Consider the following 22040-nt stretch of genomic DNA (forward strand, 5'->3'; position numbering starts at 1 on the left):
CGGTCTCCTCCACGGGGACGGCAGGAGCCCTCGCGCCGTGCCTTACCCTTTGCGGGGATGTGTGTGTGGTGGTGGGACCAGCTCAGCAGCCCTCAGGGACGCCTAATAAAATGCTGGCTTCCGCAGCGCTCTTGCACCTGTGTCCTTTGGGGCAGCCCAGGCCAGTCCTCATGTTCAGCCTGTTCTGGGTCTGCTGTGTGGTTCCCCCAGCCCCGCGCTGCAGGGCAAGCTCTGCCCCGGCCCTCAAGTTCCTGTTTTGCCCCCCTCCTGGAGCCTCCTCCAGACCCCGTGAGTGCAGCCATGTGAGCCTCATGGCTTCCCCACCCAGCCACGGGGTAGAGATGAGGGCTCGTGGGTAGCCCGGCAGCTTCCTTCCTCCCCAGCCGTCACGCTCAGGCTGAGTTCAGGGCTGGCTGCATCCCCCCTTGACGTGGGGACGTGGCCCCAAGGGTCCAGCTGCCTCCCCCCGGGCCCAATCCCCACCACCCGACCCCTCTGCACGAGTTAAAATGCTCTGGGCCAACTCCGGGGGACCGCAAATATTCATTGGGGGTACACGGGGCGTGCTGCCGCGTCTCCCATCGCCCTGGGGAGCCGGGGGGATGGGGGGGGGCAGCCACAGGCCGGCCGCCCCCCCTCAGCCCCGCAGCCCCTCCAGCACGGCGCGCAGCACAGCCGCTGCCGCCACCGCCCCGGGGTCAGGCTGCAGCAGCTGGGCCGAGCTGATGTAGCTGGCTCTGCCCGCGCCAGCCTCCATGTGCCGGGTGGCTTCTGCCGCCGCCTCCGCGCTCTGCCGGGGGAAACGGGGAGCGCTCAGGATGCGGCCAGCACGGCCCGGTGCAGCCGTCCCCAGCCCGCTCTGCCCACCCTAGGTCCCCCCCCGGTCCCCGTACCTGCACGGCGGAGGCCAGCACCGTCAGCAGGTCGGCTCCGGGGCTGCGCAGGGCGTGCAGCGCCTGCGCCGCGGCGCACAGCGAGTCCAGCTGGGAGACACGGGCAGGGGGCTGAGTGCCAGGGCCGCCGACAGCACCCACAGCAGGCGGGCAGCGTCGGGGCCCCGCCACGCTTCCCCTTGCGCGGCGGCACTCACCATCGTCCTGTCCCCCGGGGCAGCTCCTCCGTACCTGCGTGGCGAGCATAGGACTTGGCAGGGGCCCGCGGAGGGGCTGTGGGGAGGGGGGTCCCGCGGGGGTCCCGCCGCACTCACCGCTGCATGGCTTCGATGCCGGCGTCCATGGCGTCAGCCCACGTCGGGAGGTCGCTGCGGTTGTGCAGGGGCCGGGCGGCCGCCGTCAGGAACAGCCCGTAGAGCTGCGGGGACACCGGCCCCGTCACCGCCCGCGGCAGCAGCGGGGGGGACAGCGGGGGTCCGCATCCGCGCTCCCTCCTCTCGCCCCGCACTCACCACGCCGGAGGAGCCGCCCATCTTCTCCAGCAGCAGGTCGGCCAGGGCCGAGAGGAGCTGGGCTGGGGCCGCCGGCGGGGGCCGGCTGCGCACCCACTCCTGGATGGCTGCGGGGCAGAGGGGATAAGAGGGGAGGCTGTGGGGACCCAGCAACGTGGGGGGACCCTGCCCCCAGGTGGGCAGAGTGGCCTGGGGGTCCTCACTCCCCACCAAGGGACATCGTGGAGCGGCCCCCGCTCCTCCGAGGGGGCAGCGGGGGTACCGTGGCCCGGGCAATGGCTGGCACGCACCTCGCGCAGCCCGGGCATGTGTGTGGCCGCAGTCCCCGTCGCCCGCCGCGCGGTCCAGCTCGTTGAGCTTGTCCTGCAGGCCCAGCAGGGTGCTGCACACCCGCTCCAGGACCAGCTGCACCCACTTTGCACCAGGCCCTGCAGGGAGGAGACGTCACCCCCTGCCTGGCCTTGAACTCAGGGGAGGCAGGGAAGCTGAGGCACAGGGCGGTGACGGCTTCTTCCCGCAGCTGCCCTGACCTGTGCTGGGCGCTTGCTGAGCAGTCTCTGGTCCCTCGTTCGGTGCCGGCACCTCCGGTCTCTGGCTCACGGCAGGCCCCGCAACCAGGTTGGGCCAAGCCACGGCCGTGGTCTCGGCATCTAGAGCAGCCGGAGAGGGGGGAGGCAAGTGCCAGCTCAGCAGGAGCCGCTGAATCCATGACACCGCATCCAGCAGCGCCAGCGGCCGGGCACCGGTCCCGTGTGCCCACGAGTGCCGGCATCCAGGGCCACCGCGCACGTCCCGTGCCACCTCCCCGCCTGCGGGCGCTCACCGATCAGCCCCACCAGCTCCTCGTCTGCCAGCATGAGGGTGAGGGAGACCCCGGCCATCTCCAGCGCCGTCATGAAGGAGCCCACCAGGGCCCGGGCGATGCGGACTCCTCGTTTCTCTGCAAGGGAAGGGTGGCCATGAGCGAGGTGGCATGGCAGGAAGGGTCCTCAGGAGCAGAGGGCTCAGGGCAAAGCCAGGGGGGGCTCCAGGGTGCCCCCACACTCACCCAGCCCACGCACGGCAGCGCCAGCCACGATGCCCAGCTCCAGGCAGGACAGCCCGCCCAGGTTGTTCACCACCAGCACCACAGAAGCACCTGCGAGGCAGCGAGCAGAGTGAGGCCCCTGCCCTGCACGTGCAGGGGGTGCCCGGGGAAACACGAGGGCTCACCGCGGCTCAGGGGCAGATGGGAGGCGTTGGCAGGGTCTGTCATGTGCGCCAGCATCGTCTCCACCGCCTCGTCCGCCGGCATCACCTGGCAGGGGTGCAGGGGACCATGAGGCCAGGGCAGGGGGGCAGGGAGAGGAGCAGGGCGAGGGGACGCTGCTCACCTTCATCCTGCGCACGCCCGCCTCGCCGTGGATCCCTGCAGGGACAGGGCAGCGTCACCCCATGCTGACGCCCGGGGCCGAGGGGCACGTGGCCCCCATGCCCGCCAGCAGCCTGGCACAGGGGGGAGGCAAGGGGGCAGCTCCTCACCCAGCCCCAGCTCCATCTCATCGTCAGCCAGCTGGAAGGTGGGCTTGGACCCGGGGACGCTGCACGGGGACAGGCTGAGCCCCAGGGTGCCTGTAGGTGGCGGGGAGAAGGAGGGATGCGTGCCAGATTTCGGGGCAGGCGGTGGGCACGCAGGCAGCCACACGGGGAGGCAGGAACGTGACCATGCCCCAGCCACGCTGCGGGCACGTGGGATGCCCGGCTCGGGCTGAAGTCCACCACGTGCCGGTGCCTCTTATCTGCCACTGGGGAGGGTCCCGTGCACGTACCCATGGCCTTGGCGACCGCCGACACCCTCTTGACAATCTCATCCAGGCTTGCCCCCGCCTCAGCCAGGGCCCCGGCCACCTGCAAAGGGGGCAGTGATGGGTGAGGGACCCCTGCGCATCGTCCCCCCTAGGGGCACCAGGGGACCCCACGGACCTTGTGCACGAGGACGGTGCCGCACAGCCCGCGGCGCCCAGCTTTCTTCTGGGTGGTGAAAGCGCAGTCGTCCCCCACCACCACCATCTGCACGTCAGCCCCCTCTGCCCGTGCCCGCTCCAGCGCCAGCCCGAAGTTCAGCCGGTCCCCAGTGTAGTTCTTCACGATCAGGAGGGTCCCCACTGCGGGGAGGGGCAGGGGGTTAGGTGACGGCACGGCCGCCAACCTCCCCAGTGCCCCATCGCGTCCCCATACCTGCGCCAGCCTGCGTCACCGCCCGGATGGCCGCCAGGATGCTGCCCACGGCGGGGGAGGTGAAGACGGCGCCGGCCACCACCCCGCTCAGCATGCCCTTCCCAATGTACCCTGTGGAGGAGCAGGGACAGGGGGTTCGGGGGTGCCCGGGGGGGCACCGAGCCCACGGCGGGGCTGTGGGCACTCACCTGCATGGGCGGGCTCGTGGCCGGAGCCCCCCCCGGAGAGCAGGGCCACGCGTCCCCGCAGGGCGGCCAGGTCAGTGCGCAGGGCCACCCGGTGTCCCCGCAGCAGCCGCAGCCCGGGGTTGCAGGCCACCAGCCCGGCCAGCGTGTCGTCGGCGCAGCCGGCCACCGAGCTGACCAGCTTCTTGGAGGCCTGCGGGCACGGAGAGGCGGTGTCACCGGGACGGGGAGCGGGGCGAGGGGCTTCGTGCTGCCCCCGGCTCACCTCCATGGCAGCGTGGTGGGGCAGCGGCTCCTGCAGGTCCCGGTGGCACTGGGGGGGACGCGGGGCTCCCCGGCTCCGTCAGCTGTCCCCGCGCTGTGGCTCCCGCGCAGCCTTCGGCCTGGGTCCAAACTCTGCCGGGGGCTGAGGGAGGGCAAGGTCCAGACCCCCCCGGCAGGACGGGGGCGTCCCGGCTGGGCTGGGCTGGGCTGGGCTGGGCCGGGCGGCTCACGGGGAGGGCAGAGGAAGGGGGAGTGCGGGGGGCCTGGGGGAGCACCCCTAAAATGGGGACCCCTCCTGGGACGGGGGGTGCCAGAGGGCACACCCCTGCACACGGGGACCTCTCTTGGGATGGGAGGAGGGTAACGGGGGGCACAGCCCTGCACATGGGGACCCCTCCCAGGGTGTGGGGGGGTAACAGGGGGCACGTCCCTACACATCGGGACCCCTCCTGGGATGGGGATGGGGACTGGGGGGCGCCCCCCTACACATAGGGACCCCTCCTGGGATGGGAGGGGGGTAACAAGGGGTGCACCCCTACACATGGGAACCCCTCCTGGGGATGGGGATGGGGGCCGGGGGGTGCAGCCCTACAAAGGGGGACCCCTCCCAGGATGGGGGGGGACCAGGGGGCGCCCCCCTACGCATGGGATAACGGGGGGCGCCCCCCTACACATAGCCCCCCCCCCCCGGGATGGGGGAGGACCGGGGGGCGCCCCCTAGAAGCAGGGACCCCTCCCTGTCCGGGGGGGGGGGGGGGGTCCGGGTGCCGCCCCCCACCTGCCCTCTCGTCTGCTCCCGGCGGTCCTCCCGGCGGCGCAGAGCGGCCCCTTCCGCTGGCGTCACGGCGGCGGCGGGCGGAAGGGGCGGCGGTGGCGGTGGCGGCGGAGAGGCCCCGCGAGGCCCCGCTCCCGGTGCGCGCCGCGCTCTGCCCGGCCGGGCCCCGCCGCCGCCATGTCCTACAACTACGTGGTCACGGCCCAGAAGCCGACGGCCGTCAACGGCTGCGTTACCGGTACCGGGGGCGGCGGGGTTATGGGGGGGGGGGGCTCCGGGGGGCGCGGGGATACGGGGGGTGGGGGGCAGCCGGGGGGGTGCGGGGCCCCCGGGGGGGCTCCGGGGTGCGGGGCGGGGGTCTGGGGGTGCTGAGGGGGACGGGGGGGGGCTCGGGGTTCCTCGAGGGGGAGCTGAGGGAGTGGGGGCGCCGCGGGGGGGGGCTGGGGGCGGCTTGAGGTTCTTGGGGGGCTGTGGTTTTTTTGGGGTGTGCTGGGGGGGCAGCGGTGCCCCTCTCGGGGCGGGGGGCTGAGGTTTCAGGGAGCTGAGGGTATCGGTGGGGCGTTGGGGGCTGGGGTGCTGCGGGGCGGCGGTGGTGGCTGGCTGGCAGGGTCTCGCCTCGCTGCGAGGTGTTTTGGGGGGGGGGGGGGGTGGAGAGGGCCCGTGGCTGGGGGGCTCCCTGGGGAAGGACGGGGAGCTGGGGGAGAGGTGGTGTCTGCGGTGTTGGGGTCTCGGGCTGGGGTTGTGAGCTCGCTCGGTGAGAGCACCCCGAGCTGCCGCCCCGCTGCGGTGGGGGCTGACGGCCTCTCCCCCTTCTCTCTCTCTCTCGCAGGGCACTTCACCTCGGCGGAGGACCTGAACCTGCTGATCGCCAAGAACACGCGGCTGGAGATCTATGTGGTGACGGCCGAGGGGCTGCGGCCCGTCAAGGAGGTGGGCATGTATGGCAAGACCGCCGTCATGGAGCTCTTCCGCCCCAAGGTGGGTGTGCTGCTGCGGGAGGGGGCTGCCTGCCATGCGGGTGTGGGGCCGCTCCCTGCCACCCCCCCCTGACGGCACCCCCCGGCCCTTCCTTCGCAGGGCGAGAGCAAGGATCTGCTCTTCATCCTGACGGCCAAGTACAACGCCTGCATCCTGGAGTACAAGCAGAACGGGGACAGCATCGACATTATCACCCGCGCCCACGGCAACGTGCAGGTGAGCAACGCTGCAGCTCCTGCTTGGGTCTGGGAGGAGGCAGGTTCTCTTCCCTGGGGACAGATTTGCTTTGTTAGTGGCAGAGGTGCATCCAGGTGACAGGCGTCCGCCTGGATATTTGGGATTTTTCACCTACAGGGGACCCTAGCCGGGTTCACCTGCTGGCGCTGTTATTTCTAAAGGTTTTCTGATCCAGTGAGCAAGCCTCAGGGACTGAGGACACAGCTCCAGTTGTGTTCTTAGAACAGTTTGCAGAAGAATAAGGTTGATTTGAGATGCTCCAACTTTAAAGAGGTTTAGTACTCAAAACTCAATGTCAGGTAGTGTTTTTTTTTCTCAAAAATGGCTCTTCTGGTGTTTTGTGACCAGTACCTACATGCTGCGTACCAGAAGCACGACTGCTGAAGTTACTTTTGCCTTTGTGGCTGTACAGTGAGCTTAATAACTGTAGGTGTGCTCCGTTCTGTTTTTTTTTTCTGGTTAAAATCACGCCTTCCCAGCAGGTCAAAGATCCACGTGTCCTTTTGGCTTTTTGTTATTCTTTATCCAAATGATTTCTGTCAGCTGTCAAGCCAAAATATCTCCCATCTGTTTCCAGGTGCTGAGCTTCTGCTGAGGTACTGTTAGCGAAGCTGAGCAGGGGGTTACGGGCAGGAAGCGTAGGTGGGCACGTCCTGTCAGTAAGGTGTTGGTGTGTTTGGGGGAAACGTACTTAATCTTCCCGTGCCATGGTTCTTCCTCGTGATATGTGGAGATGCTGATATCAGCCCCCGCCAAGCAAAGCCGAGGGGTCTGCGGGAGGGCGATAACAGCGCTGGATTTTCGGAGGGTGGGTTTTGGTCACGGATATCAAAGCGCTTCACACCAGCGGGGAGCGCTGAGGTCGTTCCGCAGAGAGCTGGGGTTACAAAGCCAGCTGCGGGTTCTGCTCCTGGAGCGCCCATCTCCCGCCGCCCTGGAGGTGCTCCAGGAGTCAGTGCGGTGTGATCGGGGTAGCCGCGTGCAGCGGGAGCTCTGCTGGGCTCCCTGGTGGAAAGGACCTGCTGCTTCAGAAGACGCGCGACTTGCCTCTGGCTTGCCAGGCAGTTTTAAATCCGCTGGAGGTGTGGGGGGAGCCCTTCCTCAGCGGAGGGGTGGTAGCTCTTCTACCTGCTGTTCCCGAGTCCCGTGCAGGGATCTCTTTCTAACGCTGGTCACTCTGTTTCCCATCTCCCCATGTCTCCTGCTCAGGATCGCATCGGTCGTCCCTCGGAGACCGGGATCATCGGCATCATTGACCCGGAGTGCCGGATGATTGGCCTGCGGCTCTACGATGGCCTCTTCAAGGTCATCCCCCTGGACCGGGAGAACAAGGAGTTAAAAGCTTTTAACATCCGCCTGGAAGAGCTCCAGGTCATCGATGTGAAGTTCCTCTACGGCTGCCAGGCCCCGACCATCTGCTTTGTCTACCAGGTACCTTGTTCTCCATCGGTGACTCGGGCAGAGGGTGCTGGAGGTTGCTGGGCTGACCTGCATGAGCCAAGGTCTCCAGAGGTTTTCCAAAGTGGCTGGAGCACTCGTGTTGTCCTGGAGCCTGCGGAAAGCAGTGCTGTGGCTGAGTGGGCAGGGTAAGAGACACTGCTGGCTCCTGCAGGCTCGTTTCATAGCTGAGGAAAACCTGTGTTCCTCTGTGCTGTGCTTTTCCATTTCTGGGAGAGGCAAAGAAATGCTCTCCCCCAGGAGAGCTGGGCAGCTGATGCTTCCGGGGGGGACTGTTTCTGTGCTAAAGGATTAAGAGGAGCACGTGGGTCCTTCCAGTGGAGGTGGATCAGATCCTGCTCAGTTGCTTCTTACAAACACGGCTGTGAGACTTCATCCTTTCTCTTCAAAAAGGCAACGTGTTGTCTTTGGTGGTATTTGAGAGGCTACTCCAGCAGTGAAAAGAGGGGCCGTAACCTCTGGGTTTTCACAGAGGCAGTGCTCGTCAGCCTCTCTCTGAACACTTTATTTTGAACCAAAGAGGCTTTGCGGTGCTGGCTGGCCGAGGGATTATCTTTGCTTTGTCAAAGCCGGCGCTAGCTGGTGCCTGGCTGGGAGCTACTGCGACAACAGCACAGGACCCGGTGTGAATTCAGTTCAACTCCGCTGTGGTCGTGGGGGCAAACTCATACCATGGGAGCTGCAACCACATGGTAGCAAGGGTCTGATTTTTCCCTGTTTTCAAAAGCCCCTGCTGTTATTTTCAAGAGAGGTGGGTGCTCTTGAACCCCACTGAACAGTTAGTGAGGAAAGACCTGGGAGACATCGCTTTGTTGCTGTGTAAGTAAGGGTTCGGGAGAGCAGCCCGGACCCCCTGTGTCAGGCCAGTGCTCTCCCCCTGCCCTGCGGCTACCTGTGCTCTTTCTTCTCATCTGCACACTTCTCAGCTCTCCCTTGGCCTCCAAACAAGCTTTCAGAACACGTGGCAGTCCTTGTTTGTCTGAGCAAGGAGCGTGTATGGAGCCCTATTTTTATCCCATGACACTTTGCAGCTTGGTGTCAGAAGGGAAGCTCTTTTAGCCTGTCTTCGCTGTAGAAATACGCAGCAAGAGCGGCTGGCGATGCTCTTCGTGGTTTTGACTTGCTTCACGGGTGACGTCCCCAAAGCTGGCAGTGGGGGTGCGCAGCTCGGAGGAGTGGTGAGCGCCCCTGTGGGTTCGATTTGTGCTGCTGCCGTCGTCAGGTGGGGAAACAGGCAGAGAGGGACGGTGATTTGGCCAAATTCTTAAACTCTGTGTCAGAGCCTGGACAGAAGCACAAGTTTCCACTCGGTCCTCAAGAGCATCCTAAAGGAGGAGCTTGGTCATCCTGCAGAGTCAGCTAGTAAAAAGGGTCTTATCTCAAGGAATCTGGCACATTTATGTTACAGACGAACTGGCAGCAAATTCATTGGTAGTTATAAACAGGTATTGTACAGATAGAGTAAATTATCCATTTCCATGTCTAATAGATGAATTTTACCCTTGCAGCAGGAGTGAGATGCGAGTTCTGACTCACGAGGCCTTATGTAAAACGCTGGGTTTGCTTTGGTTCCTGGGAGTCCGACTGTGTGTGTGGGGAGGGGGGAACATTTCCAAGCTGCTGCTTTCCCTGATTCCTTCTCAATTTATTAATCATTATCACAGGATTTGGATCAAGTAGAACAGCATTGAGTGTCTGAGATGATTCTTGTGTAGATACGAAACCAGAGGAAGATACAAAAATGAGCAAGTTTATTAAAAAAAAATAAAAAGAAAAAAAAGACTTGAGAACTTCTGTTGTGTGGAGTAAAAAGGTCCAGAAATGCCAAAGTCACATTAACAACACTTCTGCCATTCTAACAGCCTCGCTTCAGCTTTAACACGTACAGGATATGCTCTGGTTGTGCTAATTCCTCATCTCTCTCCTCCACGTGGATCCGTTTCTCCCCCCGACTTCCCCTTCTCTGTCCGCTGGCGCTGCTCTTTGCTTCTTGCCGCACCCAGACGTCGGGCTGCCGAGTGCTGTTGGTGAGGGTTTGCTGAGCTCAGAGGCTTTGAGGGGTGAGCCAGGAGGTACCCGGCTTTCCTGTGAGTGTTTGCTTACAGGGCCAACAGCCACAGGGAGCAAAACCCACTTTTACTTAGGTCTGGAAAGTGGTAAGGCATAATAAATAAAAAGATGAACAGCTCTTTTAAAGTAGTTCTGCGAACGACGTCTCTAAGGAAACCTGGTTCCTCGTGGCTTAGAGCCTCGTCTCGGCTTTTGAGGCGTGAAATAGGCCAGTGGGTTACGATCAAAGACTTCTCTGTGCCTTGACTGCTCGTGTGTCCCGTTGTGGGCCCCGGAGAAAGGGATTAATCAGGAGGTAGTGAGTGGTTTGGGCATTGGTCCTGTGTGTCCCCTACATGGGTTCCCAAGTGCCTGTTAGTGCGGACCTCCTTTCCTATACCCTTTATTTCCACGTGGACTCTGCCTCCGAGGCCTCTGTTCCCTCTCAGGTTTGGTTGAAATTGCCCACCAGGGTGGGAATTGCTGGAACGGCAGAGACGCCGGAGGATTGTTCAGCAAGCAAGCAGATTGTTGCCTCAGGAAACCAGGCTGAAAAGGCTGAGGAGCATTGAGCTGGGCACTCAGCTGCTCTGGCACCTGCGCCATTAGAGCAGAGCTGAATTCCTGAGCGCCTTGCTGGAGCTGGAGGCGGTGGCAGTACCGTGCAGTGCCACTCATACCCAGATCTGCAGAGAGCCATGCGTCAGATGAGTACGAAGCCCAGAAAATCACTCGTGGGTATAAAAATGGAAAAATCATTTCCAGTCTCTTTTGGCACAGGGATTTATCTAAAGGTTGTGCTACATACAGATAAATTTAGGGAAAATGCGGATGAGGGTGCGTGCGTTCAGACCCACGTGCAGCTGCAGCCTGAACTGGTGGGCAGGATGGCAAGGCTCAGCAGCTCTGGTCGCTGGGCGATGGTGTTCTCGTGGGAGACGGGGCAGCGCTGCCTTGCTTTGTGGTTTCTCATCAGCTCAGCCTCAGGAGCCTCTGCTGTTGTGCGCACAAGGCTGTTGTCGGTGTCCGTGGTCATTTGTGCCTTCTCTTTCAGGACCCTCAGGGTCGGCATGTCAAGACGTACGAGGTGTCTCTGCGCGAGAAGGAGTTCAACAAAGGTCCTTGGAAGCAGGAGAATGTAGAGGCTGAAGCCTCCATGGTCATCGCAGGTCAGTCCTTTGTGTAAAATCTTCCCTCCTGTTCGATCCTTGAGGCTGAACACCTCGTTTGTGCTGCACAAGTTCTCTGGTAAGACATTTCTCTTCTCCCCTGCACAGTGCCAGAGCCTTTTGGAGGTGCAATCATCATTGGGCAGGAGTCCATCACCTATCACAACGGAGATAAATACCTTGCTATAGCTCCACCTATCATCAAGGTGAGCAACTGCTGACGTCTAGAATTGTCTCCTGTAGTTCCTCTGTTTTCAGGCATGTCTGCAGGTGCTGGGAGGGTGCTGGGCCACTTGTAGTCAGGAATTTAAACTCTTCTGGTCTCCAGGTGTGGCCAAGTAGGGCCACTTACTCCCAGAGCTTTGGTGAGCCTAGGCGTTTTGCACGATGGCTGATCTGCGTTTTGGAGGGCTGAGGGACCCGTGTGGTCCCTGTAAGGATGTCAGCGTGTGCTTGCACTGTCGTATGTGGCTCTGCTCTCTGTGGAGTACTCGGAAATGGCTGCAGTAAAGCTGAAATCCCGTTAGGGCCCCAGAGAAAGGGATTAATTAGGAGGTAGTGAGTGGTTTGGGCATTGGTCCAGGCCAGAGCCTGGTTTCAGTTCAGGCAGCGAAAGATATGAATGAGCCCCTTGGAGACTTGAGTCCACCGATGTATGATTGGGGCACTTGTTCAAAGGAAAAAAGACTCACACAGTTTGTGATGGAACTTGAGCTTGTGGTTTCTGTCAGCGGGACGGGCCAGCTCCCACATTTAAACGGTACAGGAAGCACAAATGGCACGGCTGAGGTGCTGCTCAGGGCTGAAAGAGCTATGATCAAAAGGTCCTTTCAAGCGGGAAATAATGATGGGCTAGAAAAGAGTTATAAATCTTAGGTAAAAAAAAAAAAAAAACTAATTGTTGCGTGAACGCCTACAGGCTACTGGACCACTGCTGGGGCTCTGTGCTGGAGGGTTCGTTATACTGGAGTGAGTAGAGCAACTCTCCCACACTCTGCTGATGTACAAAACTGCCTTGACCTGCAGTCAGAGTGCAGGCACATTGGGTCTTGAGGCCAGTAGAATGCTTGCATCCAGTGAAGATCTGCAAGATCAGGGTTTTTAAACCAAAGACGTAAGCAGGAGGCCAGGCAGCATCTACCCCGCAGAGCAAAACGTCTGCAGAGCTTCTGTCCAGAAATGGAGCAGGCTCAGAGCTCTTCGGGTCCCAGGCAGCATTTCTGCAACACACCTGTGAAAGGCTCAGCATTAGAAGAACAGGTGTTCTGATGGCATCGTCCCTGGGCTATGAACGAGTTAGGGACGTGTTATTTAGGAACATGAAACGCTTTCTAGTTACCGAAAGCGAGGCTGTTTGCCCACAGCTTCTGGCTGTGTTTGCTGCTACAGTTGATTACGGGGTGAATCCAGCCCTCTCCCTCCATGCAGGAAGAGTGCCCTGGTGTGGGATTTGGCTGTGGTTCCAGCAAGCAGCTGGTGTGCTGTGGATGTGGTTGTTCCCCTCTGGCGTGTACAGAGGTGGTGCCGTTTCAGTGGCTTCCTAACACTTCCTGCTTTGCACGTAGCAAAGTACAATCGTGTGCCACAACCGCGTGGATCCCAATGGGTCCCGTTACTTGCTGGGGGACATGGAAGGACGCCTCTTCATGCTGCTTCTGGAGAAGGAGGAACAGATGGACGGCACGGTCACCTTGAAGGACCTGCGTGTGGAACTGCTCGGTGAGGTAGGACTCTGCCACGTCAGCGCAGTGGCCCTGCTGCTTCTCACCACAGGGTCGCGGGGCTCTGCAGACAGCCGAATGGCAGGAGTGGTGTCTCTTTGGAGCCCAGGTTGGAGTGATATTTCACTCCCCACAGCTGTTAGCTCCAAACTTTCAGTTGCTGGATTTGGCCTGGGGAATTCCTGATTTGGGCACTCGAACATTTACAGCATTTTCATGGGTTTTTGCAGGGTGTTTGCACACCATCCCTGGGAGAAGTTTGGACACTGGCAGTTCTACAAAGGGCTTAAATTCCTCCCCTGTGTCCAGGGTCTTTCTGTTTGGCTGCAGTTCAGATGTAGTGCTTGGGAGGCATGGCAGAGCCCTTTTCATGCTAAGGGTGGTTCATCTGTCTCTTTGCAATTCCCAGACATCCATTGCAGAGTGCTTGACCTACCTGGACAACGGTGTGGTGTTTGTTGGCTCTCGGCTTGGGGATTCCCAGCTTGTGAAGGTAAGTGGGGGCCTTGTGCTGGCTTAATTGCGTGTTCAGACAGGATTCGTACATCTGCTTTCATCCTGTTTGCAAGAGGTGTATACGCTGGGTGGAAACTTTCCTTTCTTTTCCTTGTCTACCCTCTGCTTTCCACTTGACCTTTCTTGTTGGAAACCAATGACTGTGTTTGTTCGTAGCTCAACGTGGACAGCAATGAGCAGGGCTCCTATGTAGTGGCTATGGAGACCTTCACCAACCTCGGTCCCATCGTCGACATGTGTGTAGTAGACCTGGAAAGACAAGGCCAAGGGCAGGTAATGTTGATTCTGCCTTGAGGTTCTCTGTCCCAGGGATGTCTGGGCCTGCAAGGTGTGTGGAGGGTGTCCATGAAAGGAAAAGACTGAAATCCATTTATTGGAGATTTAAAAGTCTTATCGTGGTGCAGGGAAGGCTTTGAGGTCTTGCACTGAAGAGTGGTTATGAGTGGGAGGGCTTCTTCTTGGGCACCCCTGTTAACAAGGAAGGGTTTCCTCTCCTGCAATGGGGAATGGTCAGCTGCCAAAGAACTTCCTCTGAGAAGCAAGGAAGATGGGGGCCCCATCTTGGCCCGAGTCTGTCACTGCAAGGAGTGGTGGGGGTGCTTCCCAGCAACAAGTGGTAAATATCTGCTTTTCTTCCAGCTGGTCACGTGCTCAGGTGCGTTTAAGGAGGGTTCGCTACGGATCATCCGGAACGGCATTGGGATTCACGAGCATGCCAGCATTGACCTGCCGGGCATTAAAGGTGCGTGAGCTGTTTGGTGCTGTCTGATACACCCCGTGACCTGAGAGGGCCCAGTGGGGACATTTCTTGTGAGCAGACTGAGGTTTGGGGTGTGGGTGGGGGACTTCCACCCATCAGCTTTTGTAATATTTACTGTGAGCACGTGGCCTCTCTGTTGCAGGCTTGTGGCCCCTGAGGTCGGATTGTCATCGTGAGACGGACAATACCTTGGTGCTGTCCTTTGTTGGCCAGACCAGGTAAGGTGGGGTTAAGGCTGAGCCATGCTCTCGGCCGCATGTTGGAGCGTGACCTAACAGGATCTCCCTTTCCCTTTAGGGTTCTTATGTTAAACGGAGAGGAGGTAGAAGAGACGGAGCTCACAGGGTTTGTGGATGATCAGCAGACTTTCTTCTGTGGCAATGTGGCACATCAGCAATTGATCCAGGTAATTCTCCTTCTAGAGGAGACATCTTTTTCATCTTCACTCCATAGCCCTTCTCCTCTGTGGAGGTAATTTATATCTGTGCTGCGCATCATGGCAGGGGCTGCAGTACTTCCTTGGGCAGATGTAAACAGTGAGGTGTTGTCCCGGCTCCGAGCAGAAGTGTTCTTTCTCCTCAGATCACCTCTGCCTCTGTGAGACTGGTCAGTCAGGAGCCCAAAGCCCTGGTGAGCGAGTGGAAAGAGCCCAACGGGAAGAACATCAGCGTGGCTTCCTGTAACAGCAACCAGGTGGTGGTGGCTGTGGGACGAGCCCTGTACTACCTGGAGATCCGACCCCAGGAGCTCAGGCAGATCAGGTGAGTGCAAGTCTCCTCCTGCCCCACAGGCTCTCAGCCTCTACTGTCTGTCCTCGGGCTCCAGGCTGACTCCTGTCTGATTTCTCCTTCCTGCCAGCTGCACAGAAATGGAGCATGAAGTCGCCTGCCTGGACATCACTCCTTTGGGGGACACTAATGGCATGTCCCCACTGTGTGCGATCGGGCTCTGGACTGACATCTCCGCCCGCATCCTGAAGCTGCCTTCATTTGAGCTGCTGCACAAAGAGATGCTGGGCGGAGGTAGGGCTCTCCTGGGGCTGGTGGCAGCAGGGACTGAACTAGTTGAGCCGTGAGTGACATCAGCCTTCTTCTCTTCTTCTGTTCCCTGCAGAAATTATCCCTCGCTCCATCCTGATGACGACCTTTGAGAGCAGCCATTACCTTCTGTGTGCCCTGGGAGATGGGGCGCTCTTCTACTTTGGGCTCAGTCTCGAGACAGGTAACCATGGGGCCTAGCACCGAGTGGGCTGCCTGGGAAGGTGGCTGGATGTATGCCCTCTTACTTGCTTGATGTACTTTTTTTTTCATCCTTCTGGAGATCTCGCTCTCCTTCCAAGTTACTTCTTTCTCACTGTGAGATGGTTGTGCTCACGTGGGACTGGCTGTGGGTACTGTGAGTTGGTGGATTTCTCTAGGGGACTGCAGAGAAAGGAGATTGATGCTTATATCCATTTCTTTGCTGCCAGCAGGATGGATTTACTCGCACTCATTTCTTCCCAGCATGTCACAGCCACATTACTCTCTGCTGTCCTGCTCCTGCGAGCTCTGTTGGGGCAGCTCCCAACACCGGTGCTCCTCTTCTGCAGGCTTGCTGAGTGACCGCAAAAAGGTGACCCTTGGGACCCAGCCCACTGTCCTGAGGACTTTCCGCTCTCTGTCCACCACCAACGTGTTTGCCTGCTCTGACCGCCCCACCGTCATCTACAGCAGTAACCACAAGCTGGTTTTCTCCAACGTCAACCTGAAGGAGGTGAACTACATGTGTCCCCTCAACTCGGATGGGTATCCCGACAGGTGAGCCTGCACCTTGCCTTGCGTGACACAGCGGCGGGGGGAGCTTTAGACTCTGTACTGGCATAAACGAGGCGCAGGGTGGGCTGCTCAGCCTTGGAGCTCCATCTTACCAGGTCATGGATAGAAGTATGCCTGACTCTGATCAGTGGGAGAGCTTTTTCCATCAATACTCTCATGGCATACAGCAGTCCTGGCCCTGGATTCTCCCAGGGTAATGATCAGTCCCTTGTGCTGCTTGTTGGGTCTCACATGAGAACACAGGTGTGCGTGGTCCTGTCTCTTAAGCATTTGTCCCTCTCTTCTGTGCATCAGTAATCCTAGATGCTGCACTAATTTGGCCACCCTGCTTGGATCTGCACAGTATGGGAAGGGGATCCAATGACTAGCAATTTTGGGGGTGGGAAGAGGAGGGAGATTCTTGGCTGCACTGCCTGCCTTACAAGCCCCATTGCTGAGTTTTCCTCCTGTACAGCTTGGCACTGGCCAATAACAGCACTCTGACAATCGGCACCATCGACGAGATCCAGAAGCTGCACATCCGCACGGTTCCCCTCTACGAATCACCCAGGTGAGCCGAGCAGTGGAAGGGAGTCTGGTTCGAGGGGCCCTTGTTCTGCTGCACAGGACAAGACTGGGGGGAGATTTCGCCATGGGGAGAGGCAAGCTCTGCAGTCAGTGTTCCTGTTGCAGGCTCAGTTTAGCACACAGACCAAATCAGTGGCATATGCTGAGAGTAGTCTGTGCAAGGAAGCGGCTCTTTCCTTGCAGTTTCTCCTTGGAGTGGCCTGTCCTGGCACTGCTGCTCACACAGCTCTCTGTCCTGCAGGAAAATTTGCTACCAAGAGGTATCACAGTGTTTTGGCGTGCTGTCAAGTCGCATCGAGGTGCAGGATGCCAGTGGGGGCACCACTGCGCTCAGACCCAGCGCCAGCACCCAGGTGAGGGGTAACTGCTAGGTCGTCCCTGAGCTCTGGGCTGTGGGTACTGTAGCTCCTTAGGCCAAACCATGTTGCAGATTTTCCTTGACAATCTTCTCTTCCAAAGCTCTGAGTACAAGCTCTCCCTCTGGCAGCCTGGGAGGAGATGGGGTGGTAAGATGTCTCTGTGGTGGTGTCAAGGTCTCTCTGTGCTGCTCTCTGGCAGCCTCAGCATGCTCACTGTTCTGTCTGATCATCTTTGTTTCGAACACAGCTCCTTCAGTCCCTTGTATAGGCTTCTCTTTGGTCTCGAGTGGTTTCCTTCTCTCAAAGGTGCAGACACAAGTCCCCTTCAGGCAAAAGCTGTGGTGGGAGCTTCAACACTGTGTAAACTGTTCTATTAATGCTGTTGCTCAACAGTGCTGCCTCTGCCTTGCATATCATGTAAATCCACTGGTGCAGGGAGTGTGCCCCATTCCTCAAGCCCAGGGAGCTCCTTCTCTCCCATTCATCCTTCTGGTCCCCAATTGTCTCAGCCTTCGTGGTGCAGCATGAGGACGTGCCAAGTAGCATGAGGATGTGACCTGCCTTTCTGTGTCCTAGGCCCTGTCCAGCAGCGTCAGTACCAGCAAGCTGTTCTCCAGCAGCACAGCACCGCACGAGACGTCCTTTGGAGAGGAGGTGGAGGTGCACAACCTGCTCATCATAGATCAGCACACCTTCGAAGGTACCAGCCCCAAATGCTGCCCACGCTCTCATCCAGTGTTCCCCTCCAAAACAAGCTCATCAGCGTGTGGCTGATACCTGTGACCTTCACAAAGCTGTGATCTCATACACTTCCTTCAGTCAGCATTTTTTCTGGAAGATCATCAGCCACACGTCATGGGTTTAAGGTGTAGTGATTTGTTGATGGCATGAGGTGGTGGCAGGGAACAGGTGAGGGGATCTCCAGGCAGCCATTGACTCTGCACCTTGTTCATGTCCTGAGTTTCCAGCCGTCCCTAGACAAACTGCTCTGCTCCTGTATGGGGGTGCTGCCTGTTGGGACCCAGGGGACCCAGTTGTTTCTGCCTTTCTCTCTTTGCACAGTGCTTCATGCTCACCAGTTTCTGCAAAATGAATATGCCCTCAGCCTGGTCTCCTGCAAGCTCGGCAAGGATCCAAACACCTACTTCATTGTGGGCACTGCCATGGTGTATCCTGAGGAGGCAGAGCCCAAGCAGGGCCGCATCGTTGTCTTCCACTACTCTGATGGTAAGAGCAAGGTCTTCTTGTGTGGCCAGGTCTAGCTGCATGAGGGCAGTCAGAGATCCAGCTGTCCCCAGACAGGATCTGTAGCGGTTTGTCACTGCTGTGGGTCATCACAGCATGTCCCCTTTCCCCCGTCTGCCAGAGGAACCCAGGAATCCCTCACAAGAACCAGATTCTGGGATTTGCTTTGTGTGTGTCTGCCCCCTGCTGTCCTGCTGCTCCTGCGTTACTTGCCCACAGATCCTCTGAGACAGTTTCTAGAGAGAGCAGTATTTAAGGCAGCTTGTCTGAACCCCACCTCAAGGCCTCCTGGCCCCTGGGAGCACGATGCACATAACTTGGCACTCTGTGGATTGATTCCAGGGAAACTGCAGAGCCTGGCTGAAAAGGAGGTGAAGGGAGCTGTATATTCCATGGTGGAGTTCAACGGGAAGCTGTTAGCCAGCATCAACAGCACGGTAGGACTCTCACGAGACCCTGACTTGCTTCGCGAGCACGTTTCAGAGCTGGAAGCTGTCCAGCCCTGTGCCTGTCAGCTGGGTCCCCAGTCTCTGTTGGAGAAGCATGTCCTGGCTGGCATGGGTGTCCATTCTAGCTCAGGAGTCGTGTCCCTTCCTTCAGGTGCGCCTGTATGAGTGGACAGCTGAGAAGGAGCTGCGCACAGAGTGCAACCATTACAACAATATCATGGCGCTCTACCTGAAGACCAAGGGAGACTTCATCCTTGTGGGAGATCTGATGCGATCTGTCCTGCTCCTTGCGTACAAGCCCATGGAAGGAAACTTTGAGGAGGTACCAGTGGTGTTGGATAGTCATAGAATCATTTAGGTTGGAAAAGGTCTTCAAGAAAGAAGAGGCCTTCACTTCTCTTATCGCTTCAGATGCGTACGTGCTGTAATTTATCAGACAATTCCAAAGATACTGTTTTCTGTCAGCCATCAACACAAGGGGTGTTTTGGCTGAACTGCAGTTTTAAAACAGATATGACAGTTTCTGCAATGGTATCTAACTACCAAACATTAGAACTTAGAACATTAGTCATATAGACAATTTCAGATTACAAACAGTAGAGTTCTAACAGGTACATTCTTCAGGAAGAATGTTCACTTGGTCAAAGAGGTGCTGGGAGTCTGCATTACCTGTTCCAGAAGACTGGGCAGGTGAAATGGTGTTGATGGCAGTAAATGGAGGAGCCTGGCTCACCACACTTGCCAGCCCTTGGAATACAATGATGTAGGTTTGTGCACAGAGAACAGGGTCACCTGGTGACATTCTCTTAGGCAGATCTATGTGGTTCTTGGAGGGACAAATCCCTGGGCTCCTGAGGAGCTGAGCTGTGTGCCAGCAGCCTTGTGAAGTGCAGGCTCGGGAGGTGTGCTTGTCACCTGCCAGGAATGGGAAGCTGCCACCCAGATAGCCTGTTGTGCATTCGGGATGGCTCACTGAGACCATTGCTGCGTCTGTCAGCAAATGCAGCACAGCTGGGGGCTGGACCAGGCAGTGGGGCGATCCGCGCGCTTAAACTGTGAGAACGGCTTTGGCATGGGCTTGTCAGTATTTGCCCTGGCATCATCTGAGTGCCACTTAGGCCAGGGCTGTCTCCACCAAGGCAGTTGGTGCCTTTTGCTCAGCTTCTTCATCCAGCAGCAGAGAGCAGACTGGATCCCACCTTGCTCCCAAATGTGGGTGTTGGGTGGAATGAGGATGTTTGTTAACAGGGCAGGCTGTCTGTGCACCATACTGCATCTCCTTTTGCCTTCTTCCAGATTGCCCGGGACTTCAATCCAAACTGGATGAGTGCCGTAGAGATCCTGGATGACGACAACTTCTTAGGAGCAGAGAACGCCTTCAACCTGTTTGTGTGCCAGAAGGACAGGTGGGCTGGCTAGGAGGGGGATGTGGCAGCGTGTGACAGGAGGGACGGGGCAGTGGGGCCTTCTGGTCCCCTCAGCATCACAGCTACAGAGGCGTGTCAGGCAGGAAAGTGGTCAGAAGCATGCATAGCTCTGAGGAGATGTGAGACAGGAGCGGGGGGAGTTCACCTGTCACCCCAGCACAGACTGAGCAGGGTGCTTTGGGTTTCAGTGCTGCCACGACTGACGAGGAGCGCCAGCACTTGCAGGAAGTGGGGCTGTCCCACCTGGGAGAGTTTGTCAACGTCTTCTGTCACGGGTCCTTGGTCATGCAGAACCTTGGCGAGACATCCACTCCGACACAAGGATCAGTTCTCTTTGGCACAGTCAATGGCATGATAGGTAAGGCTCAGGGAGAATCACCTCGAGCAGGAGGGTAGCAGGTCCCCTTCTCTGCTGCTTGACCTGGTCTGGGGTTTCCTTGTGTCTCCGTTCTCTGTCATCAGTCTAGCGGTGCTCTGTGCCATACTGTCCTCAAAAACCTACTTTTCTGTCTGGAGAGCTTCCGGAGAGGAAATTGCTCTGGATTTCTTTGAAAGCCCTTGCTTATCCCAGCCCTCTCAGGCACCACCTTTAGTACAGCTCCAGTCCAGCAGCATCTGCTCCCTGCCTGCTGGCAGCCGCAGCAGCGTGGCCCCAGGTTCCCTGGGATGCCCTGGGTTGAGCCCTGAGCCCTCATCACCATTTTGTCCTTTGCAGGCCTGGTGACCTCGCTGTCGGAGAGCTGGTACAACCTGCTGCTGGACATGCAGAACAGGCTGAACAAAGTCATCAAGAGCGTGGGCAAGATCGAGCACTCCTTATATCCTTCTGTGGTCCAGCCAGGGGCCTGCACCAGCAAATGCTGGGGGCTGGCTTGTGAATCGGGGCGGGGGGCGTTGAAGGCCTGTCTTTGTTGGGACACCTTGGGGAGAGCATGTGTCAGCTGGAGAGGGGGGTGGTGTGTCTGCCAGGTGATCAGGGCATTGTGCTGCAAGAGACGCCCATGTGGTAAAGGGGTGTATCTTGAAGGGTTTGACAAAATTGGCTTTGTAATATTGCAGATTTTGGGGGTCTGATCGCAGGAGCTTACTGTGCTTGAGGAACAGCACGTGCATTAATATCAAGACCCCAAGGTCTGCTGTGCATAAAACAGCCCTAAAAAGCGTGGCACAAATTCTGTGGTCCTGTTGAGGCAGTGTGGTCAGTCTGCCTCAGGCAACTGCTGTGGACGCAGTGGGGGGAGGTTTTTTCCAGCCATGGTCTGGGGTTGGTGTTACTCCGTGTGGGTTTGGCTCCTTGACAGTGGCACCTGGAGGTCATTTCACACGGAGCGCAAGACAGAACCAGCTACGGGGTTCATTGATGGTGACCTGATCGAAAGCTTCCTGGACATCAGCAGGCCCAAGATGCAGGAGGTGGTGGCAAACTTGCAGGTGAGATGGGTGATACGAGCTTGGGCTCATGAAACTAGCGGTAGGAACCCCGCTCAGAAATTCAGCCTGCACTGAAGACGTGCCCTCCTACGAGGGCATGCATTCTTCTGCACCTGCTGCTGTCTCCACGCTCCCATGCCTTTTCTCTCCATGCAGATTGACGACGGCAGTGGCATGAAGAGGGAGGCCACCGTAGATGACCTGATAAAGATCGTGGAGGAGCTGACCCGGATCCACTAGCAGGATTCGGGGTCCTTCCCTAGCACCTTCCTCCCCATCGAGCAAGGGAGGCTTTTCCCCGCCTGCAGCTGGAAGACCCCTGACTGGCTGCACTGAACACTGGCGGGTGGCACTTGCCCAAGGGGAGGTGGGAGAAGGAGTTTTGGAAGGGGAGCCAGTTTGCTAGGGATTTGGGGGGGGGGGGGGGGTGGTCGTTGGCCAGGCACCACGTCATTGCCAGCTTGGATTCACAAATCCTACGGACTCAGCTGCTGACCCAGAGCTGGGCTTCGCTCGTCGCTCTTGTTGGGTGACCAGTAGCACTCGGCTGATGCGATGCCCTTGCCTGGATTCACTCTTCACTGTTGTCTTTAGTAATTTTTTTCCTGCTTTTGGTTTCATTTTCAATTCTTTTTGATCCGTTGTATTTTTTTTGGAAGGGGAAGCAAAGCTGCCTCTAGGGTGAGGGCGAGGGCTGGAGGATTCATGAGGGGCTGGTGAGACCTGCAGACGTGGAGGGGGAAGATCTCTTTACATCTGGATAAGGAAGCTAAGAGGGACAGCACGCTCCTCTCTCTCCACAGGATCTGTGGCTTGCTCAGGGAGGGAAGTTCTGGGAAGCTCAATCAGTTGTGGAGTCTGAGTTTTACCAAATAAAGTAGTCCAAGAGGAAAGGTCTGTCTCCTGGCGCTGAGCTCCTCATCGGCACAGCAGGGGTGGCAGTACCCGCTCTGCATGCCGCTGTGTGCAGCTGTGTCCGCGTCCAGCCAGAGGAAGCCTCCTTCCCCAGCCAGC

At 58.5% G+C, this 22040-nt stretch overlaps 2 protein-coding genes across 2 annotated transcripts; one reads left to right on the forward strand and one right to left on the reverse strand.

Moving 5' to 3' along the window:
- Nucleotides 1–524: 524 nt before the first annotated feature.
- TKFC (triokinase and FMN cyclase) lies at nucleotides 525–4978 on the reverse strand. The gene is made up of 18 exons (XM_066998849.1): nucleotides 4850–4978; nucleotides 4073–4213; nucleotides 3811–4000; nucleotides 3623–3733; nucleotides 3368–3549; nucleotides 3214–3292; nucleotides 2927–3016; nucleotides 2779–2813; nucleotides 2618–2702; nucleotides 2454–2543; nucleotides 2229–2345; nucleotides 1936–2055; nucleotides 1696–1833; nucleotides 1406–1512; nucleotides 1208–1311; nucleotides 1091–1124; nucleotides 894–983; nucleotides 525–790 (listed from the first exon to the last, which is right to left on the reverse strand). The coding sequence occupies exons 2-18, from the start codon at nucleotides 4076–4078 to the stop codon at nucleotides 638–640; spliced, it is 1731 nt and encodes a 576-aa protein (XP_066854950.1). The 5' UTR covers nucleotides 4079–4213; nucleotides 4850–4978; the 3' UTR covers nucleotides 525–637.
- DDB1 (damage specific DNA binding protein 1) lies at nucleotides 4951–21919 on the forward strand. Its single transcript, XM_066998808.1, has 27 exons — nucleotides 4951–5084; nucleotides 5676–5824; nucleotides 5924–6040; nucleotides 7271–7492; nucleotides 10623–10737; nucleotides 10846–10943; nucleotides 12303–12461; nucleotides 12868–12951; nucleotides 13131–13247; nucleotides 13614–13716; nucleotides 13877–13952; nucleotides 14032–14140; nucleotides 14317–14495; nucleotides 14593–14756; nucleotides 14848–14955; nucleotides 15323–15530; nucleotides 16003–16098; nucleotides 16357–16468; nucleotides 17051–17174; nucleotides 17537–17701; nucleotides 18062–18156; nucleotides 18320–18490; nucleotides 19465–19574; nucleotides 19784–19953; nucleotides 20311–20413; nucleotides 20903–21026; nucleotides 21183–21919. The coding sequence occupies exons 1-27, from the start codon at nucleotides 5024–5026 to the stop codon at nucleotides 21264–21266; spliced, it is 3423 nt and encodes a 1140-aa protein (XP_066854909.1). The 5' UTR covers nucleotides 4951–5023; the 3' UTR covers nucleotides 21267–21919.
- The last annotated feature ends 121 nt before the right edge of the window (nucleotides 21920–22040 follow it).

This window comes from Anser cygnoides, chromosome 5, assembly GCF_040182565.1.
Source record: "Anser cygnoides isolate HZ-2024a breed goose chromosome 5, Taihu_goose_T2T_genome, whole genome shotgun sequence".
NCBI classification, from domain to species: Eukaryota; Metazoa; Chordata; class Aves; order Anseriformes; family Anatidae; genus Anser; species Anser cygnoides.